The following is a 21,288-nucleotide window of genomic DNA, read 5'->3' as shown; positions in this document are numbered from 1 at the left end:
TCACAGTGATTAAAGACCCCCTTTTCTGGTGACTGAGTCTCTCATCTGTCTGCCCACAATAGGGACTGGGAAAGATTGTCCGATTGTCAGTCTAATTGAAAGGAAGTATATCACGGAACACAGAGTGGTATAGTGTGCTGGAGTCCAGAGTGAAAAAGCAAATGTGATGTTTGTTTTACTCTGTCACATCCTTCCATTTTCTTTCATGACGTGTATGAACGGCAGCATAATGACTTGTGCCAACAACTCCCCTTGAGTGTCAAACATGATTGGTATGAATACACATTTGTATATGCTGCTAGAAATGTACAAAGCAGACAGATAAGGACATATTCATTTTGCAGGGACTGGCGAAATGAATTGCACTACATTTTCTGCTCAGCAATTTGAGCTCTCATAAATTGCCTGAGGTTGTGATTGCTCAAACCATACTGCTGCATACACTCTCAGCAATTACTTCACTGACAAACATAAAAATCACAATTTAATCAAGTTTTACATAGAAGGCACACTCATTTCACAGCCTCTCTGAATAACTTGAAATAACATCCAACACCTACACGAGGGGAAGCCTTCCCATTCTAGCTTAAACAACAATATGACTTCAGATGACAAAAATCTGTGAAACTACAGTCAAATGACACAATGTCATGCTGAAGATAAACAGGAATATTGTTGATCATCCTAGTTTAGCAAGCTAGCACGTTTAACATTTGCCAATTAAACCTTGAGCAAAGACGACCTTTGAGCATTTGATCTTATACCAAGGAACTTGGGAAATTAAAACTTTCACCTGATGAGAGTGCTGCATGAGAAGTATAAAGGATTACAGTGATTTATCCTGTAAAATAACATTGAATAATTTTGTGTGGACTGAAGTGGTGGAGCGACATACTGACATTCACGTCTTTCTCGGTAGATCCTGGTTCCAAAAGTAAAGAAAGTTTTCCCATTGACAGTTGTAAAAACAGCTGTTTTGCATTATCTGCTTCTTTTAAAGTCAAAGGTACACCCTTGTGTACATAACATCTTACAGTTTAGAATTAGCTGAGACTTTCATGTAAGTTTTGTATTTTGCAAATATTACAGAAACAAGAACAATTAACAATCAAAGTTAAGATAGAAAACATAGGTGCACACATAGCTAAAAATGAGTAGGAGGTTGATGGGTTAAGATGTGTCGGTCTGACACAGGTATCTGGAGAGACACAAGGAACTCACTGACCACGACTACTAGCGTGGATACTTTCAGTACTGGTCAGAACAAACCAGCCTTAAATAACCCAGTCTCTGATTACTGGTAAACTTAACCAGTCATTAGACCGAAACCAGATCTCTCTAATCATTTAGAGCTGCTGTTATGAAAATCACTTAAATGCTGTAGGCTATAATTCCCATATCAACTCGCTCTGTACAACATCTAATATGAGTCAATATCCCAATGTTTGAAATATGACTCTACCAATTCAATTTCAAGAAATCAATAGTAGCTTCTAAAAGGAAAAAATACAATAAAATAACTTAGGTTTCGTGACATAACAAAATAAATATGCCCCAATAATGTACCCACATAGATGATTTATACAGTCCTAATGGTCAGCATTATAAATTACAGTATGTGACGTTGACGGATAAAGATGCACATGAAAACTCCCAGTGCAGCCAAAATGTCTTGATTGCCCCCAGGTGGATTGTTGCAGTATAGGTCATGAACCATGTTGATGAATGGGACATGGGCCAAATTGAAAAGTCTAAATAAATGTGCAACAATTTTCTCTTAAAGATGGTTGCTGTCATTTTAGACAATTGTTATCACACTCACTCATGTCCAAGTCATTATCCCCCCAGTAAGTTTGGTATTGATTTATTTATCCATGAATTATTTGCAATCATCATTGATAGCTGAGTCTGACTCTGGCTCACATGACGTCTTCAGCACAAGATGGCAGCATTCATATCCAGAATATTTTGGCTTCATTCTGGATGGTGAGAGCAATTATATAAACTTATCCATGTGAACATCATGTATTCACCATCCTACCAGTCAGGGGTTGTGACAGGGTCATTTAAAAACAAAAAGAAGAAAGTCCTGCAAAAAGAGAGAGAGAGCAGAAATCTGAGAGCACAAGATTGGTGAGTGCACAGAAGCTGCCTGAATGTGATATGACACACTCAAACTGACTGGCTATTTAATAATATATTTTATATTTTAATATTCTGAAAAAGAAAAACCTCATTCCTGAGTGAAGAGGAGGTAAAATTCATCTTCCCCATCTTATCATCTCGAGCTGTATCTTACATTCGTCCCTTCATCTGTCCATCTTCCTCTCTCTCAGACCCACTCAAACACACACACAGCCGGTTTGGCTGGGAACATATTTTGCCTCAGGCGTTTCGTCTTGCTCCTAACCCATTACAGGACTAATGAAAGCAGCAAGAGGATCAAATCCAATGAAGCTACTATTCACACCGCTTAACCCTTAAGGAGACCTTTGCCCTTCACACACGCACGCAGGCACGCACACGTATTTCGATTTTTGTGAGAATGTTTACTCATTGGCATAATGCATTCCCTAGACCATTCTTCTTTTAAGTTCTAGGCTTAAAATGGTCTTCACAAACATATCTGTGAGTACAAGTACACACACAGAAATACAAACGCTGTCACTCACCGTGTAGTTGATACACAGGTAAGTATAAGCATTATGAATCGAGTGGATAATAGGTTCATACAAATGTGGGCCCACAAACTGAAAACTGTCACGTGTAAAAATGTGTTTAGTGCAGCACTTATTTTACATGAAATTTTCATATTTTAAGTGTAATTTTACTCATGTACATGTAGTGTTGATTGCTTAAATTATTCATTTCTTTATGAATAATAAATGTGTTTTGATGACTGGAAGACCTGATGTTGATTACTTGGTTATAAGTAGAAAAGTGAGAGAACGACTATAAAGCTCATGCAAACCTTCACAGTGACACAATGGCATGAAGTTGATGTTAGCAACACGCTCCCACCAGCAAAGCATGATGGTATTTATTGCTCCGTTATCATTGATTTCACAAAAATTCATGATGCATTATGGGAAACAATCAGATGTTTCAAATTTCACTAAACATCAAACACCACTACAAAATGGCAGACTGACTACAACGTGGACTATGTAGTGCCAAGTGAGTGATTTTGGACACATCCTTTGTCCTTGAGCTTTTTACCAGTGTCAAATTATTCTGAATATCTGTGCTCCCCTTTCTTAGAATTCTGACCTACAGGGAGAGATCCTTAAGGCTTCTTTATAATCAGCCAACCTAAGGACAGTTAAATATCCAGCACTTTTCTGCATCTACAACTTCCTAGAGAACTACTATAGTACTTGTCGAACTGGGATTCTAAGTTACCACACGCTTGAAGAACAACATGCTTGATCAACAGGTTGGCCCTGGTCACGCGCAAGTAGCACTGAGAGTTACAATCATCCAGAAGTGGTTCCTGCGGAGGGTAGCGAAATTCACAGACCATTGTGTCCCTCCAATTGATGAAACCAGATTTGAACCCAGTGTTTACAGTATTTCTTGAGCTTCCACAGCAGGGGCAAAACAGATAAAGTGATTATTTCAGTCGTGGTTGATGGTAAAAATAAAAATGTTGCTCATCTTCCTGTCTTTGAGGGGGTTTTCTTTCTTTGGCTGTCAAAATTTCCTGATTGCAAAATACTCCATAAACAGTCCAGCAGTTGTAGTTTCAAATTCACTTTGCATTTGTTCTGAATACGTAAGTCTTCTCATAGAAGTTTGAGGTGTAGAAGTCATTAGTGTCTTGAAATATAGAGGTCGTCCCTGAGCTGGTAGCTACATTTACTAAATTTTCATGTAAAATTCGATCATCTGACAATCAGTGCAGTCTTCCAACTGTTGTAAAATGATACATGTACAACCTCTCAAAAGGGCAGCATAAATGACTTATAACTGAAACCATGAAGAATAAACACTTATAATTACCTACTAGCTGATAGCCCTGCCTAGCGGGTCCTCCAAATGGGTTGTTGCTGCCAAAGGAGCCTCCGTCAATAGACCCGTATGACATGGTTGCTGACGTGTCCGTTGCAGGTGCCTGGGGAAAAAAATTTAACACAAAATAACAAAATGTATTTTCACTTCTTCTACCGATCCAAAAATTAAATCACTTTCACTGTTGACAGGAGGTGAAAAAAATGTGTCATGATATAATGTAGCCATACACCTTCCAGGTATGACATTAGCACATGAAGGCTGGAGATTGAGGTTTTAGCTGAGATCCTCTGTTATTCATTCCCATGTGGATCAACAGTTGGATTTTGACTGATCTCCAACTGGTTTCACAAACATGACAGTGAGTTAATTGAACATCAGTGGCCTCCACAGTCACCAGAAGTGAATCCAGAGGGACACATTTCGGATTTGGGAGAACAGGACGTTTACAGAATCCTTGTTAATTTCAGCAGTTTCCGTTGTGCTCATCCTGTTATAATAAATCAAAATGTCTCCTGTGAAACGGTCTGTGATAAGCAACAAAAACGTCTGTGTCATCTGTAGGAAAATGTGTACTCTGGAACTGCTCTGCATTAAAATAATGTTCTCACCTGGGACGACCACAGACAAAGAAATCATTTATTTTGTATAATCGCATAACAAAAACACTAGTGTCAGCATGGCAGCTTCTCTAATTGACGATAAAAGGAAAACTCTAGCCCAGTATAATTAGGACTTTATTTTTGTAGCTCAAGCCATTAATTGTCTTGGTCATAATCACATTGGACTCCACTGTGACTTTCTTTCAAAGTCACTCATTTTGAAAGAGAAGACAAAGGCGAGCAGTAAACATTGATTATAGTTTAGAGACATAATTATCTGTTCCACTGTGATCTAGGTACTTACTTTGTGTGTATTCCTGTTCAACAAGAAGTTAGCAATATTTGAGTTTACTTTAGGTTTTTAGCTTCTAATCAAACTGAAGCTAATGTTGCCAATTATTGAGTTTGTTCACAACCTGTGTGATTGCCTCTATTTTCTATAATCACAGTAACATTCTGGGGAGGAAGCCTATCATAGCCTCGGAAAACAGGGGCTAGATTGTGTGTACATAGTGCATGTAAAACTACATGTTTGAATAAAAACAGCACGTGGATATAGTTTAACCAGTGTGCATGCTGGATATACCCCACTAGGGACGTAATAAGGCCACTTCATGTTGACATAATCATGACGTCATTCATAAAATAATTTGAGTAATAATTAGTTATTCAAAATAAACTGTAGATTGTTTCAGCGGCAAACTTGATTAATTCTATTCATATTGATAAAATGAGGGCAACCCTGCTAATAAAATTGGATTAGTGATTTTTTTAATTAAAGCAGAAGGTTATGTCTTTAGTCCTGTACGCAGACAAACCTTGACAAATAAATCTTGTCCCTGCCAATGCCCATATTTTCTGAATTAAAAAATTATATTTAGACTCATTTTATGGTGAATAACATTCTGGTAGATAAAAGTTTTAACTTGTCTCTCTATTATTCGTAAAGATTCTTGGAGAATTCATTTTCCAGACCATATTTCCGTTGACGTACAGTTTCAGAAAGAAAGCTGCAACCAGCATCAAAGGCCAAGAAAACAGCCCGTTCAAAACAGGCATTAAACTACTTCACTAAAATTCTGCGGGTGACATTAGTGGATCAGGTAATGGAAGCACATATAACACACAGGTGTACATATTCCAGACAAATATTGAACATTACTGATGGCTGTAATGCACCAAAACATAGGCAGTCAAAATAAATATATCCAGCGTTAAATAAAAAAATGTAATCGGCTGTAATAATTTTAATGTGTAAGGATATAATTGGAAGGAAATATTGGTCAGAGCCAGGCCAGCTGTTTCCCCTGCTTCCAGTTTACCATGTCCTGAGTCCAGCTCTGGTCTCAGCATACTAGTAAGAAAGTGACAAGGTTCCAATGATTTGACACTCAAACAGAAAGGAAATACAATTGTTTTGAAACATCTCGAACGTCCTTCAAGCTATAAACCTGTTTAAAGCTCCAAGAGGAGGAAAAAAATCCCAGTACTGATCTCTGTTTCTTTGCCGTGTGGCATGATGAACATTACAGCGTTTGAGGGCTACTGCAGGAGTCCAAACATTTAGTAATTTTAAATGTTTGAGCATGACTAAGTCCGCCTCAGATGTGACTAATATATTAGTAATAATGTTTGGGCCTTATTATCTAACATATCTTAGTATTTCTGCAGCAGCACTGCTATGTACTCAGTGTAGATGTTTATTAACAGATGTAAGAAATTAGACTGGTTCAAAAGATGAAGGATTCAGAAACTAACCTGTGAATCAGTCAGGCTTTTTCATATAACCCACTTGCATGTGGAGATTAGAGTTGGGTACAGAACACTTATCTACATTCCGCTGAAAAGGTCACCTCATCATGTGAACATGTGTTTAACCCGAGGCCAGAGACACACAGCTGACACGCATGTCAACAAATCTCCCTCAGCGCCTCGGCATCTCTAGCAGAAGTCAGAATGTGATAGTGGTGAAGTGGCCAGCGCTCTCTCCCTACCGTGAAAGACAAGCATTCAGACAAGCAGGAGAATGTGATTACACAGAGTCACTGTGCTGCCCATTGTTGTGGCGGAGCCAGTGAATCCAGCCTATAGGATTGGCATAATGGGTGCGAAGTGGGACAGAGGGACAGCCAGAGATTCGGCGGCCACACTTTACACAGAGACAGATTCACTGGGCCGAAAGAACATTTAATCCAATTAATTTTCATAGAGAGGGGAGATTAATTACTTCTGGCAGTCTATAAACAATCTTCTCTCTGCTTGATTTGAAGCCCAGTGACTGTGCCTCCCATCTCTCTGAAGTGCGAACCCAAGCCGCCTCTATCTGCATATGAGATGCACACTCATGGATGCACATTCACAACTATACACACGCTATTGGATAATAACACTTTGCTCACTTACAGGTTTAAACTGAGATAATTTGAGTCGTGATAGATAAATAATATAAAATATAAATATGTTGTTAATGATAGATAGGCTACACTGATGTGCCAAAACTCATGCACATGGTCCTCAGGGATGTTCTCAGAGTTTGCCCAAGACTATGAATTATCAACAATATATCTGATAAATTATGTTACAAAACTTAATTTTAAACGTCAACATTGTGAGGATTCTGAAGTTAAACATACAGTAAAATGATCCAAGAAAATATTTTTCCACCATAGTATTTGATGTTACCGTATAACATCACAAATTTGTGAAGACACTCAGGGCATGGTGTGTTCAACCATGCCTAGATGTTTTGAAGTGTTTGTTGTTTAACAACGACATTGAATAATTCCCAGACATTTTCTCACTCTGACCTCCAGGAGCGACAGGCTGGGCCACATGGATACAAGACTGGAGTATAAAAGAAGAAGGTGACATGAATTTGAGCAGACTAAAATGTCTGAATCCTGTGGTGGTGGGCATGATCCTAATCACATGGGAAATAACAACATAAAATAAAAATGGAACAAGCTTTGTGTGTGTGTGTGTTGCACAGTTTCAGTCAGTCTCCTGCTGTTCATCCACCTCTGAACCTGCATCTCATATACAGCCATCTCATCCTCAGTAAATGTAAAGTATTCAGAATAAGGACCGGTTGGATCACCTTGCCAGAACGTTGTGTGACCTTGTGTTCTTCCCTTGTTACCAGTCTTGACTTTTTGTTTGCCTTGTCACTTTTGCCTGCTGACCATGTCCTCTCTGTCTGTTAGGATCACAAACACAACCCTGCTCCTGTCACGCTCAGCCAGCTCCCCAGTCACACTTTCCCCTGAACTGAGAGTCCCTGGAACCCATTTGGACTCACTCTGCTCCGTACCTCTGATCCCTGGACTCTGCTGGTTTTGTTTCTTTGTTATAAGTGAACCCTGTTCCCTGCACTCCTGTTTGTATCGCACCTTCATTCATTGTTAATAAATTCTTAACCTGAGACTTGTCTGCAACTGAGTCCAGCCTGTTCCTCAGTCTAACATTTGTCTTTGCTAGTTTCATACTGACTCAGTGTCCATGTTTCCATCCAGTGCCCTTGTTTGAATAGAAAATGCACTTGTTCCCATCTGAGCGCACATGGGCATGTTGGTCTTTAAATCAGGTGTGGTCCAGCACGTTGATGCATTGCTATCTTGAGGCAGTAGAAAGTGAATGACCAACAAAAATCTGGTCTGCAATCTGACTAATATACGCCTACATAGGCAAGTGCACAATGCAGACACACTCAGCTTGTCACACAGTCTGCTCATTCACTTTGCGCATGAATAGGAGCAGTTTTGTATCCACTGCAGAGAAGCAATCTCTCTTGCTACATGGCAAATATGCCATTATAATAGAAATCCACCAACAGTGCAAACTCAACTGCTTGTAAAAGGTAATGGGAGGTGGAACTCGGATTGGTTGATTCCAAAACACGTCTGTGATTCATAAAGATGGCGAGAACAACCCTTGTGAACAATGCATTTGATGTGGAAACCATTGCCTTCTATGCAGAAATTTGAAAAGTGGATTTGGACACAGTGTATGGCTGATTTCTCTGCTTTGCACAGAATGAAACAAGCTGTGGTACCTTTGCTCAGCTTTGTCGAGTCTGAGAGCTGCTGCTTTAACTGTGCTTGAATGGCCTGCTTTCTTGTTGCAATAATATTAGACAAAGGATTTAAAAACAGCAACTGCAACACAATAAGTCATTTGTAGGTGATTGTTTCTTCATGTTATGTGAGCTAAAAGAGCTTTTTTTCTCCTCCATTTCTTCTATGTGTTAAGTAGAAGAGAGTGCTCATTATAGGTGGAATTCAGGGCACAGCTTTTCACTGGCAATGTTGTCAGGCAGTGGCATCAGTGTATCACCAGTAGGTGCCAGTGTATGTTCAGGAAAGGTCACAGCGAAGTCAGATAATATGAATCCCAGTCAATCTAAACTAATATTCTTGCATTTTGAAGGTAAGCCTGTGGTATCCTGCTATTGGACCATATTGCACCAACACTCGGCTAAATTATCTGTGTTAATTAGAGACCATATTGACTCTGCAGGTTTAGCCAGTTAGCAGCTCATAATGTTTGGTTTATGTTCATAAAGTGGCAGTGAGAGCTAGCTCTCGTGTGGGAGGCCCTTTGTTTATATATGTACTGTTTATGAAGAATTATCAGGTATGCTGAGGGAAGAATGGGTGTTAATGAGATATTTAAACCATTTAAAGCATTTAAGGGCAGGTGGGATCTTTAATTTGTTTTATCTAACGTGTTGTTTATAGATAATAGAAAAACTATATAAAATGCATCCCATATGAACACACACATGCACACAAATATAATCATCCTTTAAAATAAAAATGTATTAATATGTAAAAAATATATTTATATTTCAACACATTTTCAGTGCAAAAGAAAACTTGAAATATTGTTCTGGTAGATGAAAAGCCACTTATAAATGAAGACAGTCCTTGCTCATAGAGAAAAATGGCTCTCACACTAGTAAACAGAGCAGAAGTAAGGCAGAGCGGTGTGCACCCCTGTGTGACACTGCAGGACACAGAAGGATGGTAAATACTGGCCTGGCAGGGCAGAGAGACTGGATGCACAGCTACTCACCACCCCCATCGGTTTTCATTCAGTCCCCCACTCCTTTCAAAGCTGTCATTATCAGCAACACAAGGCTTAGCTTAGCCGGAGCAGGCAACTGAGCAGAAATAAGCCTACACCCCGGACACAAATGATGCATTTATCTCAAACAAGCAGGGCCAACCTGAGGGGGGATTGTGCCTGAGCATGTGAGTGTCAGGGTTCGACAAATATGGATTTTTTCTTTTTTAAGCTGATAACTTTATTTCAAGATCTAAGTTATCAGTAATATACTTGTTGTTTAATTATTTTACCATGTTCTGGTGATTCCTTTAGCCCCAAATCCCTAAAACAACTTCAATTAGCTTTTTAAGGAAAAATATATATATTTGTTTATCCTTTTTAACAAACACACACATAGTTACATGTTATACTTCATGATGTGATGATGTAAGATCTAACCGTATAATAAAATACAGTATATGTGCAGTTTTCAGCTGGATATTCTGTTATTATATAAAACAAATGTGGTCAGATTGCTGTTTTTTGAGATGTGTGTGTCAAGATGGCACCGGTGTGTCGGCTTATGTGGCAAATAATGTTTAGACATGTGTCATATATGTGTCACCCATGAACCTCAAGCCTCTGAGTGGGTGTTTCCCATTGCATCGGTTCAGTGATGGCTGAGAGCCGGCAATGTCAGGAGATGTACTGTCGACTTGTGTGGTATTCTACAGGCTGGATGTGATATGTGTCCACATAGTTCTATCAACCATTCGCAATCCAAACTGTCTGTTCCCTTCAGTTACATAATGCAATGGTGGCAGAATATGAGGGAGAAGAAAACATTCCTGATTCTGACTTGGTTCACACATGTTTCCAAGTTGGCAATGTAGTGATCTCAACAAATAATTGTAAAACAATAATATAACAAGTACTACAACAGCCTTTGACTTGTAATTCCTTGGAATTTCTGACACCAACAATATCTTTAATTTATATGAAAATAACTACAGATATACAAACTGTTGGTTGAATGACTGCCAGAGCTCATCAGATGCATCAGCTCTGGTAGTAAGTTGTAGGTAGTAATTGTACATCAAATACAATTGTTATGTCTGTGCCTATTATACAAAGCATGAAGGCAATATTGGTACGTTTATCTGGTGTGATGACAAGCTTAAAAACAGGGCTAACAAGTTAAAATAACATCCATCAGATTCCTTTAATGGTTGACAGTGGCTAATTCCGACAATTGATACTGGCGCAATCCTCATAACAACAACTAAACATAGTGTCTCGCCCTAACCCTAACCCAGGACACACAACATAGCTGGCCTTCTTCCTAGCGTGCCATGCTAACTGTCCATGCAATGCTACAGGGGAGTATACAGGGGGGGGGGAGTACAAGGTTCACGACTTCCTCAGCCCCCTCTCTATTCACTCATATCTGTTTGCATGTTCAATGACTGGATCCGATAGGCTAGCACCTATGCCTGAATATTTGTTTGGCTGATGCCTGTGCTGCAGTTTGAAAAGTTAGGCTTTTCTAAACTTCTACCGCTCACAGTGAAAGCGAAGAAAAGCAATGGGACCAAAATTCAGTTTGGCACCTTAATACGCCAACGTGATCTAAGTCGGGGATGCTTTTCCTGTTTTTCCCATTTCTTCAATTTGAATGAGGACAGCATCAGCAGCAGTGTTGACCTTCCAGTACACTAGCCAAAGTCTGGACCCCTTATGCAGATGTACCTGTTTCTGAAAATAATCAACCCTCTGCTTTACTGAGCTTTACAGCAAGATTCAGTTTACTGTTTAACTGCCCATCCCACACTTTTACCGTTTGGCTTCACTCTCACTTCTCCTCGCCATTAGCCCCAAACAACAGACAGACAGGTAGAGACTGGCTGGAGAACACAAAGGATAATTTAATGGCTAATGGGGCCAGATCTTTTCTTCAAGATCAAATACAGGACTAGAGGAGATGAGGAGAACGTTTGACTCCTTCTCATTAGTTGGCAAATTTGTTAAATGTTACACGTTTTAGGAGAACTGTGTTTGAAATGACAATGGCAAAGGTGTGCACTATTAACTGAGCAGATCTTAATGAGCTACCTCAAAATGACAGTGCATAGCCACACCAAAGAGCTACACTGGTAGTATATGTTAATTTGTCTTTTCTTATACATTGCAAAAATTTAGATTATTATCTAAATCGATCAATATTTCTGAGACAGAAGTTGGTATTTGGGTATTTTTCTGGATATTTCCTGCAGAAGGCTCAGTAATTACTCTCTAATTACACTTGAAAACAAAAACTGGCATAGTTGATGAGCACCATTGATTTGTTTTGAGGAAAGCTGTGAAATTATACACAAAAATGGATGAGGGCATGTAGCGTCAAGTTTTTCCAATTAAGAGTTCAGACTTTTTCCAGTTTCAGTTACTCAAATAATTTGTAAAAAAAAAGAACAGCCTAATTACCCTGAACGTAATTAAATGTCCTCTTATTAGTGTCACCGACTTTATCTCTTCCACTTTCATGGAACCTGTACTTAATTCTTGGAAATCCCTCATCACTTGACCAATGGATGAGTCCACAGTTACAAGGTTCTTTGTGCCTGGATGTATTACTAAAGGGTGGTCTGTGAATTTATTCAACTATTGAAATAATGTCTTCTGACAACACTGCTGTGATAAAGCAGCACATGTTACATGTAACAGGAATAAAATCGTTCAATATATCATTTTAACAATTTCATGGGAGTTTCTTTGTACTTAATACTTCGCACAGAAGAAACAGATAAGAACTGTAAAAGATCAAATGAGATCTATTTGACATTTCTTGTGATTTAAAGAGGTAATAAAAGAACAGTGGTTCAAAGTTCCTTATTTGGAAAGAAAAATCTATTAACATCTGTTAAGCTTATGACCAATGATTTACATCAGCAGATATATATCGAAATATAATACTGTACATTTGTTCTTTGATTTATTGTATTTAATGTGTGGACCAATTTATATAAAATGGTATGGAATTGTGATTGGCTGTTACGTTGTGTTGCTATGGGCATCGAAGCGATAAGCTACAGATGACACATTCCCTTTCATTTTGAGAACATATCAACATGACTTAAATGAGATGATGATAGATTTATAATGTTGGTTTTGTTCAAACTTTGGTTATTTTCACACAATTATTTAAATTAAGTTATCATGGCTTCTAGAAAGATTTGCAATCATCCTTGTGGAAGGAGTGTGAAGAACAATATTACCCTTATTGGGGTAAACTACTGATATCAAATGAGAGTGAATAGATCAGTATATTTAATAAAAAGCCATGACAGAGCCATATATCAATATCATTACTATGAATTTTATATGTGTCAGTATGTCAAACCTTAAATTCATTTTGAAGTGATAACTCAAAAGACACTAACTGCACAGTGTAAATCAGAAGAGTAATATAAGGTATTTTTTCATATTACGGTCAATGGTCATGTATGAAATCAGTGGGACACACGGACACTTTGACGATGTTTCTTCAAGACAGGACTGACCCTAATCAGCTCGCCTCCTTTTAACCAATCTGCTCTGCCTAACATCCCAGACATCCAGGATTCCCAGCTCTGATGGTATCCCCCTGTCTGATTAACTCCCACACACAATTCAATTAAGTGACCCTTATTGGGTCAATGGACATATAAATGTGTTAGATATGATTCATTTACCAACCCAGAAATGTCTGCTGGAATCATTCCATATTCCGAAGGGTGCTGTAATGGTTCTCATTTAACCCTAATGTTTATTAATAGCCTCTGTGAAAAGAAATAGCAAAGAAGTTACCACCATTCGTTCTACTGCCTATATAAACATATAAAACCTCAATTAAGCAACGCTCTTGTTTACACCTTTCATTAACATGTTTATTTGGTGACCTAATCACAAGTTGAAAGAGACCTGGACTATTTATTTGGCTGCTTTATAACCATTATTTGCCTTGTTTATCTGTCATGCATTTGACTCACAACACCAACTAATAAATCTCTATTGCGAGACCGATATAATGAAACGTGAAATACACATCCTCCGAGAGTTGGAAGGAAAAATAAAGTCCCAAAACTGCTCTGTGAGCTACAGTGAAGTCCAAAAGCCTCCAGGAGAGGGAGAAAGCAATCTTAGACTTTTGGACCCCACTGCAAATGCTAAATCAGCTGCTCACAGACAAAATACTGATATAGGCCTGGCACGTATAATGTTCACCATACTCAGAACCTCAATTCACAATAGCAAAAAAAAAACACCAGTAGAGCTGAGGCCCACATGCAGTGGTTGAGAAGTCCATCAACTAATTCATGCTATATTGGTCAACTGTAAAAACTGAAGTTGCCAGGCCAAAACCATAATGAATAAACATCCGTTGGCTGGTAATGCAGCTCCTAACTTCCTTTATCGGCCACTCGCCGTGCGACACTAGCAATCAGCTGGAGGCAAAAGATTGTGAACAGGTCCGTTTCTGCAGTGACTGTTGGAAAAGTCGATATTCTGGAGGAAACCATGGAAAAACTGTGACCGGTTTGTTCGGACAAAAAAGTGCCCAGAAGCCTGAAGCAGTGCACCCGGAGGAAACAAGCTGCTGCCTGTGTTGTTCTGTTTGAGTTTTTTTCGTTGCCTTTTTTCAGCATTTTTAGGCCTCAGCAGTGACACCGGAGAAGACTGCACTGAGTGCGCTGGCCTCAAGTGAGAGGGAGGCGGAAATGGTCAAAATAACACACAGATGTTTCGAAAGAACGGTTCACTAACATTTATCAGGTAGTTCAGTGGACCATTAAGCTACATATAACTTCTTGACAAATGCATCAGCACAAATCCATTAATTTTGTTAAGTTACAAATGACTGAGACCTTGATAGATATTACGCAAATCTAATAACTAATTATCCTCATTTAGGTTGTGCATGCAGACATGGTAAGCTCATTGAAAAAAAAAGGTTCTATACATTTACAAATATCTACAACTGTTTATTAGCATGTAAGAAAATTGTGAAAATTACCTATATTTATTATTACCACAAAACATTTTCACATTGTCCTCAACTTGAACTTGTTATCAATGGCTTCTGCAAATGGTTTATTAACCATGAAGAAATGTATAACTTTTAACCTGTGAACTCTTTACAAAATGATTTGGTACTAAGCTGTCTTTAATCAGGGATATTAGCTATAATGATTTGTTTATTTATTATGATTGAACTTATATCAATATATAAAATCATTCATTATATACTTGTAACACTCATACTCAAACAGATTCCAAACAAAAGAATGTGCAAGGTTGAGTTAGAATGGCCAAGTCTCATTAACATTCAAATGTTTTGATTGTTCATTGTATGTTTTTCAGTAAAAACACAAGCTACAGCAGATTAGGTCCTGAAACCCCCCGAAACACTATAGCTGCAAATTGCAGGCCACATGTCTGCATGTGATTTGAGATTGAAGTAAAAGGATGTTTTATATACCACAAAGTGCTATTGCTGGTTTGATTGCTTTTTGATGTGCATACTCAGAAGCATGGACATGCAGGCAGGCACATGGCAGATTTGTATAAAGGATCAAAGGGAAGCATGGAAATCAAAAGGCAGTGTGTTTTGAGGCTCAGCCCTCAACTCTAACTTCTGGAGAAAATAAAAAAAAGATGACTTAAAACCAGTCTCTGTCTCTCTCTCTCTCTCTCTCCCGGTTCCCCTTCATCCCCTCTGTCTATTGTCACCGCTTCACCTGACTCAGTCAAACTTAAGGATTGCTTGTGTGTTTACTAAAGCTCCTCCGTCGTCCCCAGTCTGATCTCAGGCCGTTCCATCAGAACTGGCTCTCTTTGAAAAACAACCTTCAGCCCAAGGAGGAGGAGAGAGAGAGAAAAAAACACCTCTGGGCAGTGAAATTGCCTTGTCACACAAAAAGGCGTCATTGAGATAAATCGCCCCATTCTATTCCATAACTAAACTCTGCCTCAGCTTACCTTCCAGTGGCACCTGCCATCCAGGCTGAGCTGTCACATGCAAACTCCAGACTGAGGCATTGTCTGCTAGGGATGATTCAGTGCTGCCTCTTGTTAGTTTGGTTTGACAGTGTGATGCCATGAAGTAGTCAAAGGGTTTAAAAAAGGTGAATCCCAGTAAATCTATTAATTCTGGTACTTTGATTGTTAAAATCCAGATATTTGCTTCTGGAATTAAGCCATAAAACAGACCCATAAGATATACAGCATAAAGCTCACTTGTATGAGTCAGTTAATTACATTACAAGCTAGCAGCAGTGATCTACACAAGCAGTGAGGTTGTCATGTGTCGGTTACGGTGGTACATCCTTCCATCAATCTTCTGCCACTTATCTGGGTGGCAGCAGAGTAAGCAAGTTAGTCTAGAACCCCTTCTGCCTCCTCCTGGGGGATCTAGAATTGTTTCTAGGCCTGATTGTTTAGATTGAAGTTTACAGAACCAGTCTGGTAAAGAATCTTCAGTATAACCAGTTTTAAAGTCAGTGGCAGGTATATGGGACGGAACAAAAACGTGATCACCAGGGAGTAGAGCAGAAGCACCCAACTAGACGGGAAAGATAAACCGAACCCGTGCAGAACAAAATAGAAGAATAGGCACGAGATTTACCGAGACAAACTAGAGAAAAAGCTAAACAAGGGACATGAACAGAGGAATTGACAGAGACGACTGGGGAGCAGAGAGACTAAAAACTAGGCAGATAAAATAGGGGAATCATTTTGGGCAAGTAAGACAATCATACATGTGGGGAAACAAGACAAAGACATGATATAAAAATATATTCAAGTCAAAGTATGTTATAGGTGCAGATCAAATATATTGTTCTCTATTGTGTTTAGGGTATACCCCTTTGTCTTCTACTAGTCAAACCTACCTGTACCACCTCAACCAGCTTCTTCTGATGGAGGGAGAAGTGACTCTGCTCTAGCTCCCATCCAAATTTCGGAAGTCCTCACTCTACCCTGAGTCTAACCCTGTCACAGAGGAAACTCATTTCAGCCACTTGTGTCTGCAATTTCATACTTTCAAATGGCTTTTTAAGCTTGATGGCCTCCTTCATCACTGGCTTCCAGCAAAAGGTTCTTACAGATAGCACCGACCACATCCTGAAAAGAACTCTGAGCAGCCATATCCACAGTGAAGGCTTCTAATCTTGTACATGTGGATTCCATGTGTCAGACCTCTCTGAGGACACGTGGAAATAACTTCTGAGGTGGGAGTTAGAGGTGGGAGTTAATGACCTTAAAGACAGGAGCCTACATTTTTGGCTTACGAAGAGATATAGTCATGAAGCTACTAGTACACAGGGGTTCTCCTAGACATGAACAAAATTTCTCAAAATTATGCAGTTATATTTTCTGAGGATTTCCCTAAAAGCCATCGAGTCAGCCTGTTGGCCCTAAGAGAAGTGAGCTCTTAACTGCTGGGTTTAGGGAGTAGGACTTTTAAGAGCCTTAAGATTAGAGATAACATGAATGTTACTTTGCCATCAGCTTTAAATAAGTGGTATGACCCTCACCTGTGTCTGAAGAATCCGATTTATGTGCTGCAATCTACCCTCTTGCTTTTATGGACTGCGAGATAAACCACACTCTTCACACTGGTGCGGCACAACCAGATGGAGTGTGCCATAATTCTGGGGCTAATTTCTCAAACACCCGCCTTTTGACTTGCACAGTAACACAAGGGCTGAAATTTCCTTTAAAAATGTTTTAAACTCAACAAGTAATGTAGCTAATAGTGAAGATTTGACGTCTGTCCAGTTGAGCTTTTTGGAATTTTTACTTTATTTGTTTGTTTGTTTACTAGGTTAAAGTATAGCAATACTGCTTGTCAACCAACACTGCCATTCATATAGAGTGGTGAGTAATCACAGATATCTTTAAAAGCTCATTATTTTTTCCCTAAATAATTTCAAAAAGATAGAGCACTAAAAATTACAAGCATGTTAATTAATGTCAAACAAATCTATTAAGTGCTAGATTGTGAACAGGCTACTGTGTCGGTAGGCCTGCATTTTCAAACATGTTGTTTGCTCAGTATCATTCAAAAATGTTTTCAATGTGTGTAGGTTACTCATAATTAAAATATAAATATATATATAAATATATATATATATATATATATATATACGTAGATAAAACTGAAAACTGAGTAAAATAAATCAGACTAATAATAAAAGTAAACTTTGTTTTAATTACACACCTACACACATTGAAAACATTTTTGAATGATACTGAGCAAACAACATGTTTGAAAATGCAGGCCTACCGACACAGTAGCCTGTTCACAATCTAGCACTTAATAGATTTGTTTGACATTAATTAACATGCTTGTAATTTTTAGTGCTCTATCTTTTTGAAATTATTTAGGGAAAAAATAATGAGCTTTTAAAGATATCTGTGATTACTCACCACTCTATATGAATGGCAGTGTTGGTTGACAAGCAGTATTGCTATACTTTAACCTAGTAAACAAACAAACAAATAAAGTAAAAATTCCAAAAAGCTCAACTGGACAGACGTCAAATCTTCACTATTAGCTACATTACTTGTTGAGTTTAAAACATTTTTAAAGGAAATTTCAGCCCTTGTGTTACTGTGCAAGTCAAAAGGCGGGTGTTTGAGAAATTAGCCCCAGAATTATGGCACATATATATATATATATATATATATATATATATAGGCTACCAGTGTTCTAAAGGTGACAAAATGATCCCACCCAGATAAAGAATGTGTCATACCTACGAACCCAGGCAACTACACTCTATTACAATTGTGAATGTTTCTTTCCTTCCTTGTTCAGTTTACAAATTCTTGACTGAAGATTAGAATTTAAAGTATTATCAGAATGTTTGTTACTACAGCTGTCACCGCCACTATCTGATCCATCTTTTCAGCTCTGCTCTTTTCTGCACCCAAGTGTCTAGGACGTACAGCTGCAGACGTGATACAACCAAAAAGTTAATCTATAATCTTAGGCCCAAGGTGTTCTTGTACACAGTACACTTATAAATCACCACGTTTGACCACCCTGTGCTCAAACGTGGTGTTTGGTAGGGCCACTGGCTAGCACAGAAGTATACTATCAAAGCACTGGTTCAGCTCATGTTGGCCTCCCCTCCCCGCTCCAGGTTTCTCAATTGTGGCCCTCTTAAACATTGAAGTCTTCCAGCGCAATTACGGAGCCTCTAGCTATTACCCTTTGCAGGATGTCAACCACAGGCAAACAACAATCGGATCCATCCTCTAACTCAAGCATATTTGTATAGAGGCGACCCTCTTGTGTTTCACAGAAAACAGCCCATGATCATAAGGCATGGAGGGTTGCTATGACTCAAGCTCCTATGTCATATCCAAACCAGCAAGATATAATAGAGAGTAGTTTGCATGTAACACACATTGATGTGGATATGACATGGAACAGAAGTTATATGAATAAAGTCAAATCTAAAATGCTAAAATGATTATAATTATGAAAATAAAAAGATCTGTCCCCCCAGGGGTAACACCTAACGTCTGGTCGAAGGAACCTGAATTTCGAGACATTACCCTGCATAACATGATTTGATTCATTATGACCTAAACTTAAAAAATCATGATGGCACCACCCACGACACAACTTAAAATGACTCACAGGGCACCCAGCAGGGAGACATGGGATAAATGACACATTTTCCACTTCATGCAAATGTCCTCTCGGATCTAATAAAGTAAAAATACAAATGTGCAAATGTCCTCTCGGATCAAGGAGTGTCAAACTAAAGATAATCAATCAATCAATCAATCAAACTTTTTTGGATGCTCTCATGAAACACATGAGGGGATCAGCACATAATTGTTTTCCACTCCACTAACCTATGTATTAGAACTTCCAAAAAATGTAGAAAAAGTCGATCATCACAGTCTTACCTGACAATATAGATAATATCTATTTCATTCTACTGGAGTTAGCTGACCTAGGCCTTCTTTTTCATAATGGTTATTGTTTTGTGCTCATATATTGCTGTTTAAACAAATACGCAGCTAATGGAATATCAGACTTAAATGCCTCTGAGAAGCCAGAGTACATCAGCATGTTTCCCAGTGATAACAAATAATGACACCAGTGAAGCTCCAAAGCAAACTTGCTAATGGTAACATACAGTAATGATGTGGAGCAGTTAGCAGCCTCACTGCATCTTTCCGCCCCTGCAGAGCACTTCACGTCATCAACAAACAAAATCTGGTTTGTCTACGATGGCCATCATATTTTCCTCAGCCGCATGTGTGGATTGGCACGGATAAAGTAAACGGTTGGAGGGGAGGCTCTGATAGAACAGAAAAGGTTGTGTTATCTGGCCTTAGGAAGTAAAACAAAAGCAGCGGTCAGGCTCAATATATAACGCTGCGTAAGGAGGGAGGTGGAACCCACTGCTCTGCTGCCATTAGCTCACACGTGTTGGTGTGCGGAGTTGTTACTGAAGCCACATTGATAATTGCAATAGCTACACAATTTGTATCAAATATTTATTCTCTCTGCAATGTTAAATAGGTATCAGTTCTAACCTGTGGACATTACACAACATGGGTCAGTTGCCTGCTGTGTAGATGACTGTCTCAACTTTGAGAATTAAAAAGACAAAAGTACAGCATTCTGACAATCCAGGGACTGGAGGGGGTTGCTGGCTGACTCAGCGAGGCCAGGGTCGTGTTGCACCTATACCTATCACACCCAAGCCCTCTCCACTCTCTAATTGGAACAGGCACTCTAATTGGGTTTGGAAACCATGGAGATGGCCGCTGTGTCTGGGAACTGATGAGCAAAAAGAGACACCTTCAGCAGAGGACGAGACGCGGGGTGAGACGGTTTGGTCTTTGCTGTGACTGAGATGTCTCAGCCTCTTGCAAAAATAACTGAGCGAGATATGACTGAAGGGAATGTGTTCCATTACTATCCCAAGCCTCTCACTCATTCCTGTGCAACAGCTTTTAAACAACAAGTTCAAAAAAGGACACTGAAATATATCAATACAACGGTTTTACAGTGGATCAGAATAAAGTCTTGCTTTAAACCAAAGACCAAACGATTTTCTAGTCCTAAGTTTGAAATAAGTCATTCAATTATTTTACTTGCTGTTTAAAGCAATAGTTCAGTCTTGAAGTTCACTGTTAAAGTTAAGTGGCCAGGCTTTGGTTACAAATTCACACCCTACCATTGTTCACCGATAGTAGGTCTGACATTAAATAAATATACGTCACCTTTGTAGGGCTGCACATTATAAGGGAAATGTGCCTGAGATGGAGGCTGCAGGAAACTAGATGGATCCCTTTTGCTATTTAAAGGGGGGAAGGTAAACTGGCAGTGAGGAATAATCCATACCGTCACAGCCCTAGCTTTGATGTCACCAGGTCACTTAAAGGACTGCTCCCCCTTTGCTTCTCTCTCTCTACCCGCATCTCCAGTAGGACAGTGTATCTCGCCACTGTTTTTCTCCATTGCTCTTTGGGCAGGACGGCCTACAGCTGACTGCTATGGCTTTCCTCGAAGGCAGGGATGTTTCAGCCTGCCTAAGGACTAGGGATTCTTCAGCACTCA

The 21,288-nt window shown here is 39.1% G+C and overlaps 1 protein-coding gene across 1 annotated transcript in view; it reads right to left on the bottom strand.

The window, feature by feature from the left end:
• The window catches only part of tsnare1 (T-SNARE Domain Containing 1), a 127,116-nt gene that overhangs the window by 93,954 nt on the left and 11,874 nt on the right, over window positions 1–21,288 (bottom strand). Inside the window, exon 2 of the mRNA XM_062398491.1 lies at window positions 4,003–4,114. Coding sequence (XP_062254475.1) covers window positions 4,003–4,087 — 85 coding nt within the window. The 5' untranslated portion in view covers window positions 4,088–4,114. The remainder of the gene's footprint in view (window positions 1–4,002; window positions 4,115–21,288) is intronic.

Source organism: Platichthys flesus, chromosome 11 (assembly GCF_949316205.1).
Source record: "Platichthys flesus chromosome 11, fPlaFle2.1, whole genome shotgun sequence".
NCBI lineage: Eukaryota > Metazoa > Chordata > Actinopteri > Pleuronectiformes > Pleuronectidae > Platichthys > Platichthys flesus.
The sequence above is the reverse complement of the archived record's forward strand: the minus strand, read 5'-3'. Positions and strand labels throughout refer to the sequence as shown.